Consider the following 16,110-nt stretch of genomic DNA (forward strand, 5'->3'; position numbering starts at 1 on the left):
CTTCAGTATCCATTCTAATGGCCTGATGATGCAGCTGCTCAGGATAAACTTTGTTTAAAGTTTTTAGTTGAACAGAAATGACCAGTTTCCAGTCATTGCAGTCATTTAAAGCTATAAATAAAGCTATCAATAACAAGACAATCCATGCTGCCTGGGTAAAGCTCCTATTAGCCCTCTTTATCAGTAGGAGGCTAATGAAGATATGGACCCCTTTCCTTTGTGATTGAAATTTCTCCTCCATCTCCTGCAGCCGCACACCAGTAAACAGGGGCTTTGGCGCACAAGCTTTACGTGAGCCACCCCACCGTTCTGAAGGATTTAGCCGTCTCGTTCTTCGCCGCTTAATTTACTTACATTTGCAATGTTAATGAAATCAGGATCCTTTTATCGACCATACACGATGCCCACGGTCGCTCTTCCTGCATGAGCGTCTGCGCGTACTCATGAGAAGGGAAGCCAAAAAAAAAAAAAAAAAAATACAAACATTTCAATAAACAGCGAATGGATAATTATGTTTTAATTGCATTAATTAATCAGCCTAAGTGGCCCCTTATTCTTCCCCGCTCTGAAGGGGGCACAAGGACAGACAGTGCGCTTTGACCCGAGGGTGCTTGGGCCCCTGCTTAATTAATAGAGACAACAAAAAATAATCATAACCTACACTAATAACCGCTGTATTTAGTGCGAGCGAGCTTGTGCAGAGGACAAGCAGCTGGCGAGAGTGAGAGTGCCTCGCAACAAAAAAAACAGAAGGGCTTTAATGGCAGGCTGTCACAAGCTAATTAGCTAAGCCAGCATTCTGCACCAGTCTAAATGAGGATGGCTGGGGAGAGGGAAGTATGCCTTCCCACATGGTGCAGCCTACATGGTTCATTTTTTCTTTTCTTTTTCATCATCTTCTTCATTAAACACCCAAATGTGAGCCGGTAATTGCAAACATATTGACTTTTCGGTGAAATAAAACTCTCTTTGGCCTAACAACAGGAATCCCCACCACTTTTCAGCATTTCAAGAGGAAAATTGAATAATGAATCATAGGCGGATTTTTACACGCTTTTGTGATTGACGCATTAGACTGGCGCTGTCCAAAGCAGGCCCATGAAGACGTTTAATTCAGTCAGAAAGGTATCCTAACCCCACTCCCTCGCCCAATGAGAGAAAAAAAAATACATTTACACACTACAACTTACTGAATTCACCATCTTTTAAGTATTCTGGCAACAAACTGCAGTTAAATATTATAAAATATGTGCAAACAGTCTCCAGTGCTGGCAAAAACATCTAAAAATTTTGTTCATTTATTTCATGCAAATGTGATTTTCGGAAGGACCCTAACTTTGAAGTGGATGTGGGAGCAAGCAAAAGCAATCTGATAGCATGATGGCTGAAGCTTAATCTTTTCCACATAAAAGGGAGAGCAAAAAAAAAAAAAACATAACCAACCCCAGTCCACCCCCTCACAAATAAGAGAGCCGCACTTTGGTCATCCATGTGAGAAAGTGTGAGCATTCTGAAGTAATTTTCTATTTGTTAAATACTCAACTGTTTTATATTGAGAAGAAAAAAAGGGGTGCACTTGCTTCCACGACTGAACCTGATCTCAAAACTAAACACTAAACTGCCCTCACAGCACTCATTCTCTTTAAGAGGCACTGCAAGTCTCTAAGCTCTGGATCACCTGCTTAACTACTAATGACATAATTGAGCACAGCTGATGAACAGACTGAGAGACGGACTGAGACGATGAAAAAGACTGACCGAATGAGCCGTGCTGAGCTCTGGCTCCCTCTTGCCAAAGACTAAAGATGACTTTTAAGCCAAGAACTCGACTCTTGCCCACTTTAATGTCACCGTGGTCGGAAGAAAACCTTGTATCTCCATTTTGTCGTTTTTCAGTTTGACATAATTGAAAATACCTGTTACTCTTTACATTGTATGTAATTTTATGATGAACGGACTAAAAGAAATGACCCAAAATGACTTGGAAAAAATGACTTACATTAAAAGTATTGTAGTTTTTCCTTCTATACTGTAAAGTTACCATTTGAAGAAGTTTTCTGACAACAGTGATATATTTAACTTCCTAATTTATTTCCTTGTTCAGACCATTTCACCCCCGAATGGCCTCATAGGGTTAAGATCATCTGTCACAGAGATCTGTCCCTCACTGATTCTGAAGTTTGCCAAGGGCAGCAATTAACCTGTTAGAGTTGCGCCGCGCTTGCGTCATCTTAAGTGACCTTAAGGGATCTTAAGTCACTCTTTTTCTCGTCTTAAGGCCGCGACGAAATCAACGGAGTTAATGTTATCGTAAGTTTTAAGACATGGCCCAGCAAGTGCTTAAGGGTGAGTGAGACAGATATGGATAGTGGAGACAGAGAGAGAAAGAGGTAAAAAGACGTACAGAGACACAGAGGAAGAAAGACAGGAAAAGAAAGGCAGAGAGAGATACAGATGTTTATAAAGAGAGTGAGAGTAGAAGGAGAGAGTGAGAGGAAAAAAGAAAAAAGAAGTAGCAAGACAGACAATGAGAAAGAGAGAGAATGAGAGAAAGAGAGAGATAGATGGAGAAGTACAATGAAAGGAAGAGACATAAAGACAGACATAAAGAGAGATTATAGAGATTGGAGGAAGAAGTGTGTAACTTTAAAACAATCATACTAACTTTACTAACTACATACTAACTACATACTAACTACTAACGTTTTAATACTTCAGGTTCGCTGAGTGTAACAGTGATGTAAGGAAACGTGCAGATGACTTTAGGAATGGCTTTACTGAAGAATGCGACCTGTTCGGAGCCCCAGATCTTCACACACCCAGCCAACATATCTTCCCATCTGTACCACCACAGAGTGGAAGGAAAAGTGCATGATGGGGAATAATCTCAAAAATCTAGTTGCAGTCTTGTAAATAGTGACCCTGCGAGATTCCTAGTCTTCGCAATATCATAGTCGGGGACTAAAAACCGTGACACGTCTTTAGATGTGAGAGGCTGTCGGACTTCAGTCTTTCAAAATCCTTTCAAAGGTTTCTAGTAGCATAATCTAACCACCAGAAGACAGAAGACACTACGAAACCTCATATCTACTGGTAATGTCAGAAAATAGACAATTTACTGAAGAAGGAAAACAATATTTCAGATAATGTAATGAAATTTTCTTCCATGATTCCTCTTGACTGGTGCATTCCCACAACAGAAAGGGAAGCAGGGATTTTTTAATTACATATCATTCACCTAGTAGGATTTTGCACCAATACAAACACTAACTAAACAAACAATAACTATAAAAGGCTACAAATTCTGACAGCCAACAATAGCCACGTGTACATGCAGCCTGATAATCCATTAATCCAACTAATAGCTCAATCGGAATAGAATACGTCCATGTAAACACCTCAATCGGAATAGACTAACCCGATTGAGGCCAATCGGAAAACAATTTCTATCCGACTGAACCAGGTGGGTAAACCTCTAAATAATCCGTTAAATAGAAGAATAATAGCCGTGTAAATGCCTGAATCCGATTACACTCCAATCGGAAGGTGTAAGAACATTCTGCGTATGCGCGTCGCGTCACAGCGAAAGGCTTATACTGTTCAACATGGCGGAGCTGAAACTGGTCTGCAGAGGAGACGAGGTTCATACTCTGAGCTTTAAAAGACGGCGGTGGGATGGACGTCCAGCTTATGTGTCTCAGAGCACATAAGTTCCTTTATAAGTACAAGTGAAGGACGTTTTTCTGAGCCTGACATCAGTTTAAAGCAATTAAAAGCACAACCGCGCCAACTGGAAACTCATCTCATGCCGACTGGACCTCACGTGATGTTCGCTGTCATGGTAACGTTTATTCTAAGCGCTGCTCCATGCATGCGTGTCATTCTGCATCGGATTACTTGTAGTGGGCATGTAAATGAAGATTTTCATCAGACTGTTGAGTAGAGTGAGCATAAACACCTCAGTCTGAATCTGTAATCCGATTGTATTCAATCAGATTGGCAAAAATCTTTGCATGTAAACATAACCAATGTTGATTTATTGTGCCAAGTGTAAAGTTTGGTGGAGGGGGGATCATGGTGTGGGGTTGTTTCTCAGGAGTTGGGCCCGGTGCCTTAGTTCCAGGGAAAGGAACTCTTAAAGCTTCAGCACCAAGAGATTTTGGACAATTTCATGCTGCCAACTTTGTGAGAACAGTTTGGGGACGGCCCCTTCCTGTTCCAAGATGACTGAGCACCAGTGCACAAAGCAGGTCCATAAAGACGTGGATGAGCCAGTTTGGTGTGGAAGAACTTGACTGGCCTGCAGAGAGTCGTGACCTCAACCCGATAGAACACCTTTGGGATGAATTAGAGTGGAGACTGTGAGCCAGGCCTTCTCGTCCAACATCAGTGTTTGACCTCACAAATGTGCTTCTGGAAGAACGGTCAAAAATTCCCATAAACACACTCCTAACCCTTGTGGAAAGCCTTCCCAGAAGAGTTGAAGCTGTTACAGCTGCAAAGGGTGAGCCGACCTCATATTAAACCCTATGGATTAAGAATGAGATGTCACTCGAGTTCATATGCGTGTGAAGCCAGACGATCGAATACTTTTGGCAATATATTGTACTTCAGTAGTTTTAGCTAAGCAGTGCTTTACTGACTTATATAAGAGTCAGCTCTCAAGTGTCACACTTTTAAAACTTAAAGGGAAACACCACAGATTTTTAAAAATTCTATATTTGGTGTGAAACACTCTAGAATGATTTACAGTGGGGGTGATAGGAACCTGCCGAGACAGTGTTTTGTAATAGAGTTTTGGCCCAAAAAGTATTTCAATCCATTTATTTTAATTCATTCATAGTGGAGGGATACATGCCGGGTGTTGCACAACAAAATAGTCCCCAGAAAACTTATTTTTAGCAGAGTGGTAGTGTAAATTACAAGAGCAAAATAAGCCTTTATAAGGATGTTTTAGAGACGTGTCAACACTAAAATCAATATCAAATTTGTCTCAATGCCGTTTATTGCTGCAGTCTTCCTGATGACTGGCGATGGTGGATGTATCTCCTTACCTCTTTCGGCTGCGGGAGCGAGACCTCCGGGATCTGTGGCTCCGCCCCCTGTCAGTGCTACGACTCCGCTTCCTGTGGCTGGAACCTCTGGATGAGCTGCTGCTGGAACGGTGCCTTCGCCTGGAGAAACGAAGGAAAACGTCACGTCACATCATGAACGCCCGCGTACAGACAGACGGCGGTATTCGTGGAACTAATCTTGCATTGATCAACAAATCGCTTTCATATTAACTGTAGCAGGGAATGTTCAAGGCTGCAATCCTCATCGAAGTCCAGGGTTCTTTCCATTTGACAGACATTCTTCTGAAAGGGCCGAACGTTCAGGCAATGTTTGACTACTGTGATAAAACATTAATGCATTTATAATCACACAGACATTAAATGTCATATTTCTCTGTAATGGTAATCCATACGGACTTAGTGTCAATTTCTACATTTTGTAAACAATACAAATACATAAAAAAAAACTAAATCAGTTCTCATCTCAGTTGACTCCTTGCTGGGCTACTCAGTTTTTCATTAACTTAAATCAGGTGTGCTGCTGTTCGAAGTGAAGAGGAGCGAAAACTGTGGTCTAACCAGCTCACAAAATATACATTATTTTATTTATTATTTTTTTTAAATGAAGCAATTCTCATCACTTTTTTACAGTTTTTAGAAATACTTATTAATGATTTATACATTATTGCTCTATTTTTTTTTGTTTGAATAGATAAATGTCTATTTATCATTAACCTCTTATTCTCCAGGGTATACTCTGGTTTGTCCGTCTGAATTTTCGTGACCAAATCGTAAGGCAAATTATTCAGTAACTGCATGAAATAAATGTACATTTTTATTTTATTTATTGTAAAATTTCCCCTCAAATTAATAGAAAACGCATTTTATGATCACACATATTGCTGTATGCTTACAATTTACTGCTGAAAGCCAAAAATCTCAGACGCTCTTTGTATTATTTTATAAAAAATCATTTTTACAGAGCAGATCACTGAAGAGACGCTGTCTGTTTATAGTTTATAGCCCAGATTTGTGGAAAAATGGGACGACTTTCAGTACAAAACAAAATTGTGAGTTCAGCTTCTTTTATTATAAGGGTTTAAAATGCCATCACCATCATTTGACCGCAATCATACGATGAAACATGAAAGTTATGAAAAACATGATGAAGTGTGTTTTGGAACCACCGGTGGTTCCAAGGACTTTAAGGGGCTACTATAGTTGTTTACATGCAAACGTGCAGACAAACAGTTGTAATCAATTTTCCAGGCAGCTAAAGCTTTTGCACAGAACTGTGTAATCAACAGCATCTGCAACGACATACTGTATAGCAAGGTTTCAATACAGTATGGAAAAATCAAAATTAACTTTTCAAATAATTGATCAAATTGTAAAAACATCTCAGATTCGCTCCTCACTGCATCTGAGCAGCTATCATTTCCTGTCTTTCGTGGAAACTACTGCCAGTTATCAACATCAGGATGCAGCCAGTCAGAGCAAAGTGGGTGGGCTGGGGGCGGGACTTGAGTGGAGGCACACCCACTTAAATGACTGAGGTTTTTCTTTGATGCCACAACAGATGATTAAAAAAGTTCTACAGGAGAGCTTTTACATATCTGAGCCAAAACAAACTGTGCAGCATAGAATCAGAGCTCTGTACATTCAACACATGATATATTGACAAACAAAACAAATCTTGACCTCAGAATCAAAAATCAGATCAAATCTGAAAAGATGTTATTTAGAGTCAACAACAACAACGGAGTCAACAGTACGGTCTAGTCAGCGGTGGTATTACAACCCCAATTCCAATGAAGTTTGGACGTTGTGTAAAACATAAATAAAAACAGAATATGATGGTTTGCAAATCCTTTTCAACCTATATTCAATTGAATACACTAAAATTCAAAATGGGTGAATATTTGCAAAAAACAATAAAGTTTATCTGTTTGAACATTAAATATCTTGTCATTGTAGTGTATTCAGTTGAATACAGGTTGAAAAGGATTTGCAAATGTTTTCTGTTTTTATTTCTGTTTTACACAACGTCCCAACTTCATTGGAATTGGGGTTGTGCTATAACTGTGGGTGTGCGTGAATACGGAGTTAACCGCTCCAGGTGCCAGCATTTACAGTTTTTGTGTATGTGTCATGTTTCATCACAAGAAGAGGAAATATAGAGGCTAACAATTTCATTAAATGTCAAATTTATGTTTTAACAAAATATAACATCAATGAGCACCACACACACATTTGACCAGCAACAAAAATCAATCGAACATAAAAAGTGTATAAAATATCAAAAAATATATAAATCTATATAATTATATATAATATATAAATAATATAATATATAAACCCATAAAATCTCATTTAAAAGGTTTCATATCAAAAATCTTTCTGAAATGCACACAACATGTTTATGTTCATATGTGATTGTTTCCATTTTCCGTTTATTAGATTCATCACTATAAATGTGCAATATTAGAGGCATTAGAACTGCCCAGAGAAATTTAGCCATTCTGAAATGGTTTTATTCACCCATGATCTTCATTTGTCTTTTTTCATTGACTTTTACTGTTCATTTATTTTCTTTTCTGTCTCAAAGAGCCATAATTCATCCTTTTAAACATTCGTTGGACATTTAAAAGTAAGTGTTTCTGTAACTGTATAAGTGCAAAAAAAAAGAAAAAAAATCTGTGCCTTAACTTGAGAGTCTTGGCCCTGGTCACATTTCTAAGGATGTATTTTGGAAGGTAGAAAGAGTGCGGCCCATCCAGCCCAGAGTCCAGGAACAGTGAAAATGTGTTTTTCCTGACAAACTACCATGTTGGCACATCATTCACTGAGGAGCAAAGGCCTCACATGGAGTCCTTATCAACATCCACCGCTGTCCTAGCTAGCTCACATTAGCTCACTGACTCATCTGAAGAGGCAGCCACTGTCACTCATCCAAAACAGAAACCTACCAACTTCCTTTGGCTTTTAAAAAAAAATAATAAACATTACGAAAAGTATTCATTTTCATGCTGCTAATTTTCTCTTATATTTTCTATATATAGAAAATATGAAAGTGAGCCTACAGCCTACATTAATGTTGTCCAGAACTAATTTTCCTTCCCTATACGGTTAACCAAATGTCTATTCACCAAGTCTTAACTAACCCTCGATTACCGAAATTAGTCTGAACCTAAATCCCTACGTATATATTACGTAGCAGTACTTTTGAATTCACTCATGAAGATCAGGCAACACCAGATAAAATTATGGGAGATGATTTGAGCACCTGAACAGAGGTCATGATCCCGAACTGTCCATGCGGGCCCATCAGCAGGAATGACTCACCGCGCCTCGTTTAGAAAGGCTGACATCACTCCTATAGAGGAGCAGGACCCCATCCCCCGCCCCCCCAATCCATTATTCTCCATTATTTCTACTAATGAACTCTTACAGTCGCTCACTCAAACCCCCCCCCCCCACCCCCACCCCACCTCTCTCTCCTCTAGCTGTCTACTTCCCTATTCTCTGCCTTCGCCTGATTCTCTTGGTCTTCCCATGGCCGCTTCTCAAACTCCCAACTTAAAAAAGCAGGCCTGCTCCCAACGCCCATGAATAAATGAAAGTGTTTATCTTCTGTTTTTCTAAAGAAATAAAACCACAATTTGGTTTATTTGCCTAATTAAATTCCCTACCTCACACAGTAGGCTTCAGGGCCAGTGGCAGGCGAGCTGGACGGGCTGTCCCAGCGAGCGCATCACCCCATCGGAGGGCAAAGTGGCAGAGACAGGCCCGGCTCGGGGCGGGTAATCGCCTGGGCCACGGCGCCGCTCCTCCGGCGCTGCCTTTAAGACCCGAGCGGCGCTTTTTATCTCCTCAGCTAGCGAGCAACTTCATTCTGTTTGTAAACTCGCAGCTCAAAGGCTGCTCTGACGGCTAGTGGGTACTGGGGGTTGGGGCGGGGAGGCGTGGGGGTTTAAATGCGCCTCACTCCCAGACAGTTTGAGTAATATTCATTATTAAAAGTCTCTTCTTTCTTCTGAGCGCACTCTTGCTTTATGTTCACCCCCTCCTCTATGCTATCGCTCACTTGTGCTTAAAGCTAAAAGAATAGTGGCTGCTCTACCGGGAGATGGTGGGGGGGTGAGAGAGAAAGAAGGAAAGAAAGAAAGCAAAAAAAACCACTACAAATAACACAAACGCTGCACTATCAAAACAAATTTGTAAGACTTGCAGTACTTAAGAACAAGGTTCTTGCTCTACCGTGCCAGGAAAACACAAAAAATCAGTATAGATGGTCTGCCCCAAGCTTTGTCTCTCTCTCTCTCTCTCTCTCTCTCTCTCTCTCTCTCTCTCTCTCTGTCTCTCTCTCTCTCTCTCTCTCACACAAATACAAACAGTTTTCATGTGCCTGATGGAGCAAAACAGACAACTTCATCATTCTGAACAGTAGCATTTATAATGGAGGTGTAACGATGCACAGAATTTAGAAATCAATACGATACAATACAGTGGCATCTCAATTCTGCTAATAATGTTTATCTTCATATGTGATTGTTTCCATTTTCAGTGTATTAGATTCATCACTATAAATGTACAATATTAGAGGCATTAGAACTGTCTGGTGAAATTTAGCAGCTACAGTGGCTTGAGTTAACATGCTGACTGTGAGCTAAAATTCCCTGGTACATGACACGATATGATACAAGACAATCTAGTAATAAATAAATAAATAAAAATAAAACATTTTTACATGTACTATTTCAACTAGAACTAGAAAATTTGTATTTTCTACAAGTAAAACTACCATTTTTACATGTGAAATATAAATTATTGATAGTAAAAAACCTCATTTTCACAAGTAAAAATGTGTAGCTTGTATTCTCACCGGTAAAAATGTTTCTTCCATTAAAACGAACAGGGAAAGTCATGAATTATCAGGAGTAAAAATAAAATGATGTAAGAATACATCTTCACATGTAAACTGAATTCCTGATATCAAGAAAAAAGGCCTTAAAGCTAAAACGGCTTGTCATACATACAAAGGGTAGAGGACGTGAGAGCAGCCGTGAGCTGTGTGTGCTGCTTTATCATCTCTAACAATGTCAAATCACTGAAATGATCAGTGACCTTTACTGACTCCTTTGGCACTAACCCAGGTCCTTCAGTCTAACACCAAGTGAGCAGTAGATTACAGGGAACACAAGAACCGTTCAATCCAAACCATGTCATTCAATTTCAACCCTCACATTCTCTGATCCATTGCTTCCTGTTCCAAACCAACGCAGTCGCAATGATTTCCCATCACATAAAATGCACGCTGACCAAATGGCATGAATAATTGAACTGTGACAGTTGGCCCTGAACGACTGCATGAGAGAGTGAGCGAGTGTAAGAGTTAGGGATGTGCACGAGTACTCGAGTGCATTGCGTCAGTATCTGAGTACTGAAATTGACTATTCAGCATTAGTTGCAGAGGATATAACAAGCTAGCAATTCAATTAAATGTCTTTTTTTTATAGAGGACTACAGGCATAATAGTTTTGATATGAATATTATACTGAATATTGCCACTAAGAAACATTAATGCCGTAACGTAAGCACATTGTTGTGGCTGCGCCATAAAGTTTGTGACAGAAGTCAGGAATAGTGTGATAGTATCACTAATTATTGTGTCTGATGTTCGCCAAGTCCAAAATCAAGGAAAAGATATCGTCTGAGTGCTGGTCCTATTATCATAAGATCATGAGTTTGATCCCCAATGATGCCACAGCCATCCATACCCGGGTCTCTTCTCCTCTCTGGTTTGGTAGGGTGGTCTGCCCTCTCCCCCATCACTCTGCGATGCAAAGCCTAGGCTGCATTTCTTGGCCGCTACATCATGCTGTTCCAACGTGGTGGACCCTTCGTACACAGCCTAGAAATGCAGCCTCTGTTCTGAGTCATTTCAAGGACGCATCAGATGTATCCTTCCAGGCCTTCAGTTACCCACAGTTCTCTGCACATGAACGACACCAAGGGAAAAAAAATAGCACCACAAAAATGATGGAAAACGAAGCCGATGGAGCAGAGCTAGTTTTACAATGCAAGCTATTCACGTCCTTGAATTCGTCTTCGTTACCTTATAAAGTGTAAAATCACTGGTTAATTAAAGCGTTCGTTCATATATCGGATTCCGTCCATGCATCAGATTTTATTTACAAATCCAAAAAAAATTGGGACACTCTGCATAATATAAATAAAACCAAGATGCAATGACGTGCAGATCATTTAAACCCCACGGTTAATGTGGGAAAATACTACAAAGATAACAACTCAACTGTTGAAACTGAGAAATGTTATTGTTTTTTTGAAAAATAATTGACCATTTTAAATTTGTTGCCGACAACTCCTTCCATAAAAAATAAAATAAAATAAAACGGTGTCCTGTGACTTTTGACTCACCCTGTACTTAGCTTTCAGCTGATCGCCCTTATTAGTATTATTTGACCTTTTTTTTCATCAGTAACGGTAGATAAGGTTAACTGTTTGGCTAACTAATTAGATTATTATGTTTACGCGTTTACATTTCAGCTGTGCGCATTTAGTCGGTTGCTTAACAATGAGATAAGATTCCTAAATCAAGACAAGAACTGCTTCAATAATACGACTTTGTGAAAAATCGTATCTTGACCTGTCAGATATTAAGTTAAGACAAAAAGATAGGATGTTTCTGTAATGTGGCCCCAGATTCAGTACAGGTACTGAAGTCATCTCCTACACAGTCTTAGCTACTCTTGTCTGCAGATGTGATTAGACAGCTCTCAGACTCTACCTCCTATCTCGGTCCCTGTCTCTCTCTTGATCTCGGTCTCGGGCTCTGGACCGGGAGCGACTTCTCCTGCTGGAGTGTTTGCTTCGGCTCGTCACTCTGCTCCCTGATGAGCTGGAGGAGGAGGACGAGGAGCGCCGTCTGTGCTTCCTCTTTCTCCGACTATGGCTGTCATCCTCGCTGTCTGAAGAACGGCGGCCCATGTTCTCTCACTCTCTGGGGTGAAAGGAGGAATGAGAGGAGAAGAATTAAACATAACAGCCAAATAAGGGTAAAGCTGGGAGAAATAATTGCGATACTGTTGTTCAGTTTTAACAATATTTTGGTGACGCGTTTGATAGTGAGTATAATGTTCTTGATCTAAATCCCAAAGAACAATAATGACCTGTTGCCAAATGGGTTGTTTTCATTTTGTTTGTTTTTTTAATTTTATTCCATATTACTCCTGTAAGGACCTGTACGACGGTGTTTTAGGGCCACTGTTAATAAAGATAAAAATGATAGACTTTGGGAATAAAGTCGTAATATTTCAAGAAAAAAGTTGTATGATATTTCGAGAATAAAGTCAGAATATTTTGAGAATAAATTTGCAATATTTTGAGAAAAAAGTCGAATTACGACATTAAAGTGGCATTAATACTAGAAAGAGGTCGCAATATTAAGGCCAAAGGCTTTGCGAAGGGAAGGCAGCACCTCCTCGTGTTAAATGAGGGGCATTAAATTGAAGGAGTTACTTTCATATCGATTTCACCCATAAAGAAATACTCAGTCTCCCTGTCTCTCCTGCACAACAACACCAGCCTGTTAATAACATAAGAAAAGGCTGCCCAGGATACTGTATTTATTTAGAATAAAGAGCCAGACCATTTTTTTTAGAAATATTAATATTTTATTCTCAAAATCTACCATTTTTATATGTATTGACAGCGGCCCTTAAATGCTGTCGTGGGACCTGAGAGTTAACAGCAATGTGTGACTTTTACTGGGAGTCTCAAACTGTTTTGAAATACAGTTCTAAACCATAACAATACCATACATCTTCCTTTCTGCAAACATGGCTTGTGTCTGGTTAACATTTACAATACTGTGCAAGATTAACTTCCGTTTAACTTTAAGAGAACAGAACAAGCTCTGCCTGTTAGAAAATCATCTAGTCTAGAGAAGCAGCACTAAAGCAAAATGGATTCATTGACTTCATTGATGCTAACATGAATATTATCTATAATAATACATTTGGAAGATACAGTGATAGTGAATTTTAATCAATATCGCCCTGCACTAAACAAGAATGCTAAAACAATAAATAAAGGTATTACAACCTAAATCTGTCCAAAATACTGACATACATTTAAGGTAAATTCTACCTTTACTACGGACTGTTTACTACTATTGACTGAGGTGTCCTTGAGCAAGACGCCTAACCCCCAACTGCTCCCCGGGCGCTGCGGATTGGACTGCCCACTGCTGCAGGCAAGTGTGCTCACTGCCCCCTAGTGTGTGTGTGCTCACTAGAGTGTATGTGGTGTTTCACTTCACGGACGGGTTAAATGCAGAGGTGAAATTTCCCCGTTGTGGGACTAATAAGGCCTCTTAATCTTAATACACTTCATTCAAAAAAATAAACACTGCGGTCACTGACAGCCAAGTAGAGTACATTTTCTCATCTTCTGCAAAGCAAAATGACAACGGATGAGAACAATGACGAGCGGATCATTCTCAGCAGTGCTGCTGGAGTTTTTAAACACTGTGTCAACTCACTGTCCAGCTCATCTGCTGCTGCACAGTTTGCGTCTCCAGTGCCTCTAGACCTTCATCAGTGGTCATAGGACGCTGCAACACTGAGTGAGGTGTTTAAAAACTCCAGCAGCACTGCTGTGTCTGATCCACTCAGACCAGCACAACACAAACTAACACACCACCAGTGTCACTGCAGTGCTGAGAGTGACCCACCACCCAAATAGTACCTGCTCTGTGGGGGTCCTGACCACTGAGGAACAGGGTAACCAAGTATGCAGAGAAACAGATGGACTACAGTCTGTAACTGCACAACCACAAAGTGAAACCATACGGTCAGTGGAGCTGATAGAGTGGACAATGAGTGTCGATACAAGGAGGAGGTATAATGTTATGGCTGATCGGTGATTACGGCTATTTACACATCTCTTTCAGCTCGTCATATATTGGTTGTTCGTTATTCTTTCTCATTCTCCATTTTATTTACTTTACTTTTCGTTTACCTCCTAATTAAAACTTGTTGACATCCTCTGTGCTTATCCGGTGCAGTCAGTATGTCACACTGGTCCGTCAGTGTGTTACCGTTAGCGTTATGTGTTCCGTCATACAGGTGTCATACGTGTGTTCTGTCATACATGTGTTCCACCATACGTATGTTGCGTCATGCACATCGCGTCATACAAGTGCTGCATCATACGCGTGTTCCGTCACACATGTTGTTATACGTGTTCTGTCTTACATGTGTTCCATCATACACACGTTGTGTCATACACATGTTCCGTCTTACGTGTTATGTCATATATGTGCTCCATCACACGTTATGTCATACGTGTTCCGTCACACGTGTTCCGTCAAACGTGTTCCATCATACATGTAGTCCGTCTTACATGTTGTCATATATGTGCTCCCTCACACGTGTTGTGTCACACATGTGCTCCGTCATACACACGTTGTCATACTGTGTTCCGTCACACGTGTTCCGTCATACGTGTGTTCCATCATACATGTTATGTCATAGACATGTTACGTCTTACACGTGTTCCGTCTTATGTGTTGCGTCGTACATGTGTTCCGTCTTACTTGTTGTGTCACACATGTGCTCCATCACACGTGTTGTGTCATACATGTGTTCTGTCATACATGTTGTGTCATACATGTGCTCCATCACACGTGTTGTGTCATACATGTGCTCCATCACACGTGTTGTGTCATACATGTGTTCCGTCATACATGTTGTGTCATACATGTGTTCCGTCATACATGTTGTGTCATACATGTGTTCCGTCATACATGTTGTGTCATATGTGTTCCGTCTTACGTGTTGTCACATACGTGCTCCGTCACATGTGTTGCCATACATGTGTTCCGTCATACATGTGTTCCGTCTTACGTGTTGTGTCATACATGTGTTCCGTCATACATGTTGTGTCATATGTGTTCCGTCTTACGTGTTGTCACATACGTGCTCCGTCACATGTGTTGCCATACATGTGTTCCGTCTTACGTGTTGTGTCATACATGTGTTCCGTCATACATGTGCGCGCTCACCAAAAACACAATAACAACAACAGCAGCAACGTTCAGTCACATAGCTAGTTAGCCAACTGGCTAAAGTACAGCTCGTTTAGCATCTTTCTCTGCCGTCACATCAACAGAACACGGGAAAAAGATGGAAACATAATGAAACGCTCACAATATTCCCAATTAGTTGTGGTCTATTAGCTCACCTGCTAACTAAAAACGCACTAACATTTGCTGGCGTCGGCTAACGCTAACGGTAACGAGCGCTTCTAACCACACAGCACACCATAAAAAAGCGGCTGAAACAACAGCGCAGTCCTGGTGATTCTGACTAACTAAAATAACGAACCATTCCGCTCTTACCGCCCGTTAAATCGCAGAAATGCCTCCACACGGCAGCACAGACTCAAACACCGGCGCCATACGGCGGCAAGCAGGCATTGGTAGTCGATACGGAATACGTGATGGGGAACCAGGACGCGAAATCAAACTCCGAGAAATCGATCAACCTCACGTCTTCCCGGTCATCGCCTGCGCGGAGCCCCGCCCCCCCGGTTACGCCGTTCATTGAGACCCCCCCGTTTAGTCCGCGCTGAGTATTTCTCTCTTACTGCCGGCTCCGCAGCTGCTGGCCGCGCTTCATTTTCACACGTCCTTCCTACGAAAGCTTAAAGGGGAACGCCACCATTTTTACCATTTAACAAAGCACAAATTCTGAAAAGTAGGTGGACTTCTCCTTTAAGCCGTTAACAAACTGTCCGTTGTTTATAAACGGTTAGATTTAGACTTCACGCTGAGGTTCAGCTGCATAATAAGGCTCAGTTAAAAAAAGGTTCTTCAAGGGTTCTTTAGTAAAGGGAACGATTCTGTTTAGAGCCATGAGTTCTCTATAGAACCATTTGCACGCTAAGTTGGTGAAATGGTTCTACATAGTGATGGAGAACACTTGGTTCTATGGTTATAGATACCACCAATACCAGTTCTTCCATTGAA

The 16,110-nt window shown here is 40.7% G+C and overlaps 1 protein-coding gene across 1 annotated transcript in view; it reads right to left on the reverse strand.

Moving 5' to 3' along the window:
• Positions 1-15,644, reverse strand: part of rsrc1 (arginine/serine-rich coiled-coil 1) — a 239,678-nt gene extending 224,034 nt beyond the window's left edge. The window contains exons 1-3 of the mRNA XM_017691856.2: positions 15,481-15,644; positions 11,866-12,078; positions 5,055-5,174 (exon numbers count right to left, since the gene is read on the reverse strand). Of these exons, the coding sequence (XP_017547345.2) occupies positions 5,055-5,174; positions 11,866-12,065 (320 nt within the window). The 5' untranslated portion in view covers positions 12,066-12,078; positions 15,481-15,644. The remainder of the gene's footprint in view (positions 1-5,054; positions 5,175-11,865; positions 12,079-15,480) is intronic.
• Positions 15,645-16,110: the final 466 nt, after the last annotated feature.

Source organism: Pygocentrus nattereri, chromosome 19, assembly GCF_015220715.1.
Source record: "Pygocentrus nattereri isolate fPygNat1 chromosome 19, fPygNat1.pri, whole genome shotgun sequence".
In the NCBI taxonomy this organism is placed as follows: Eukaryota; Metazoa; Chordata; class Actinopteri; order Characiformes; family Serrasalmidae; genus Pygocentrus; species Pygocentrus nattereri.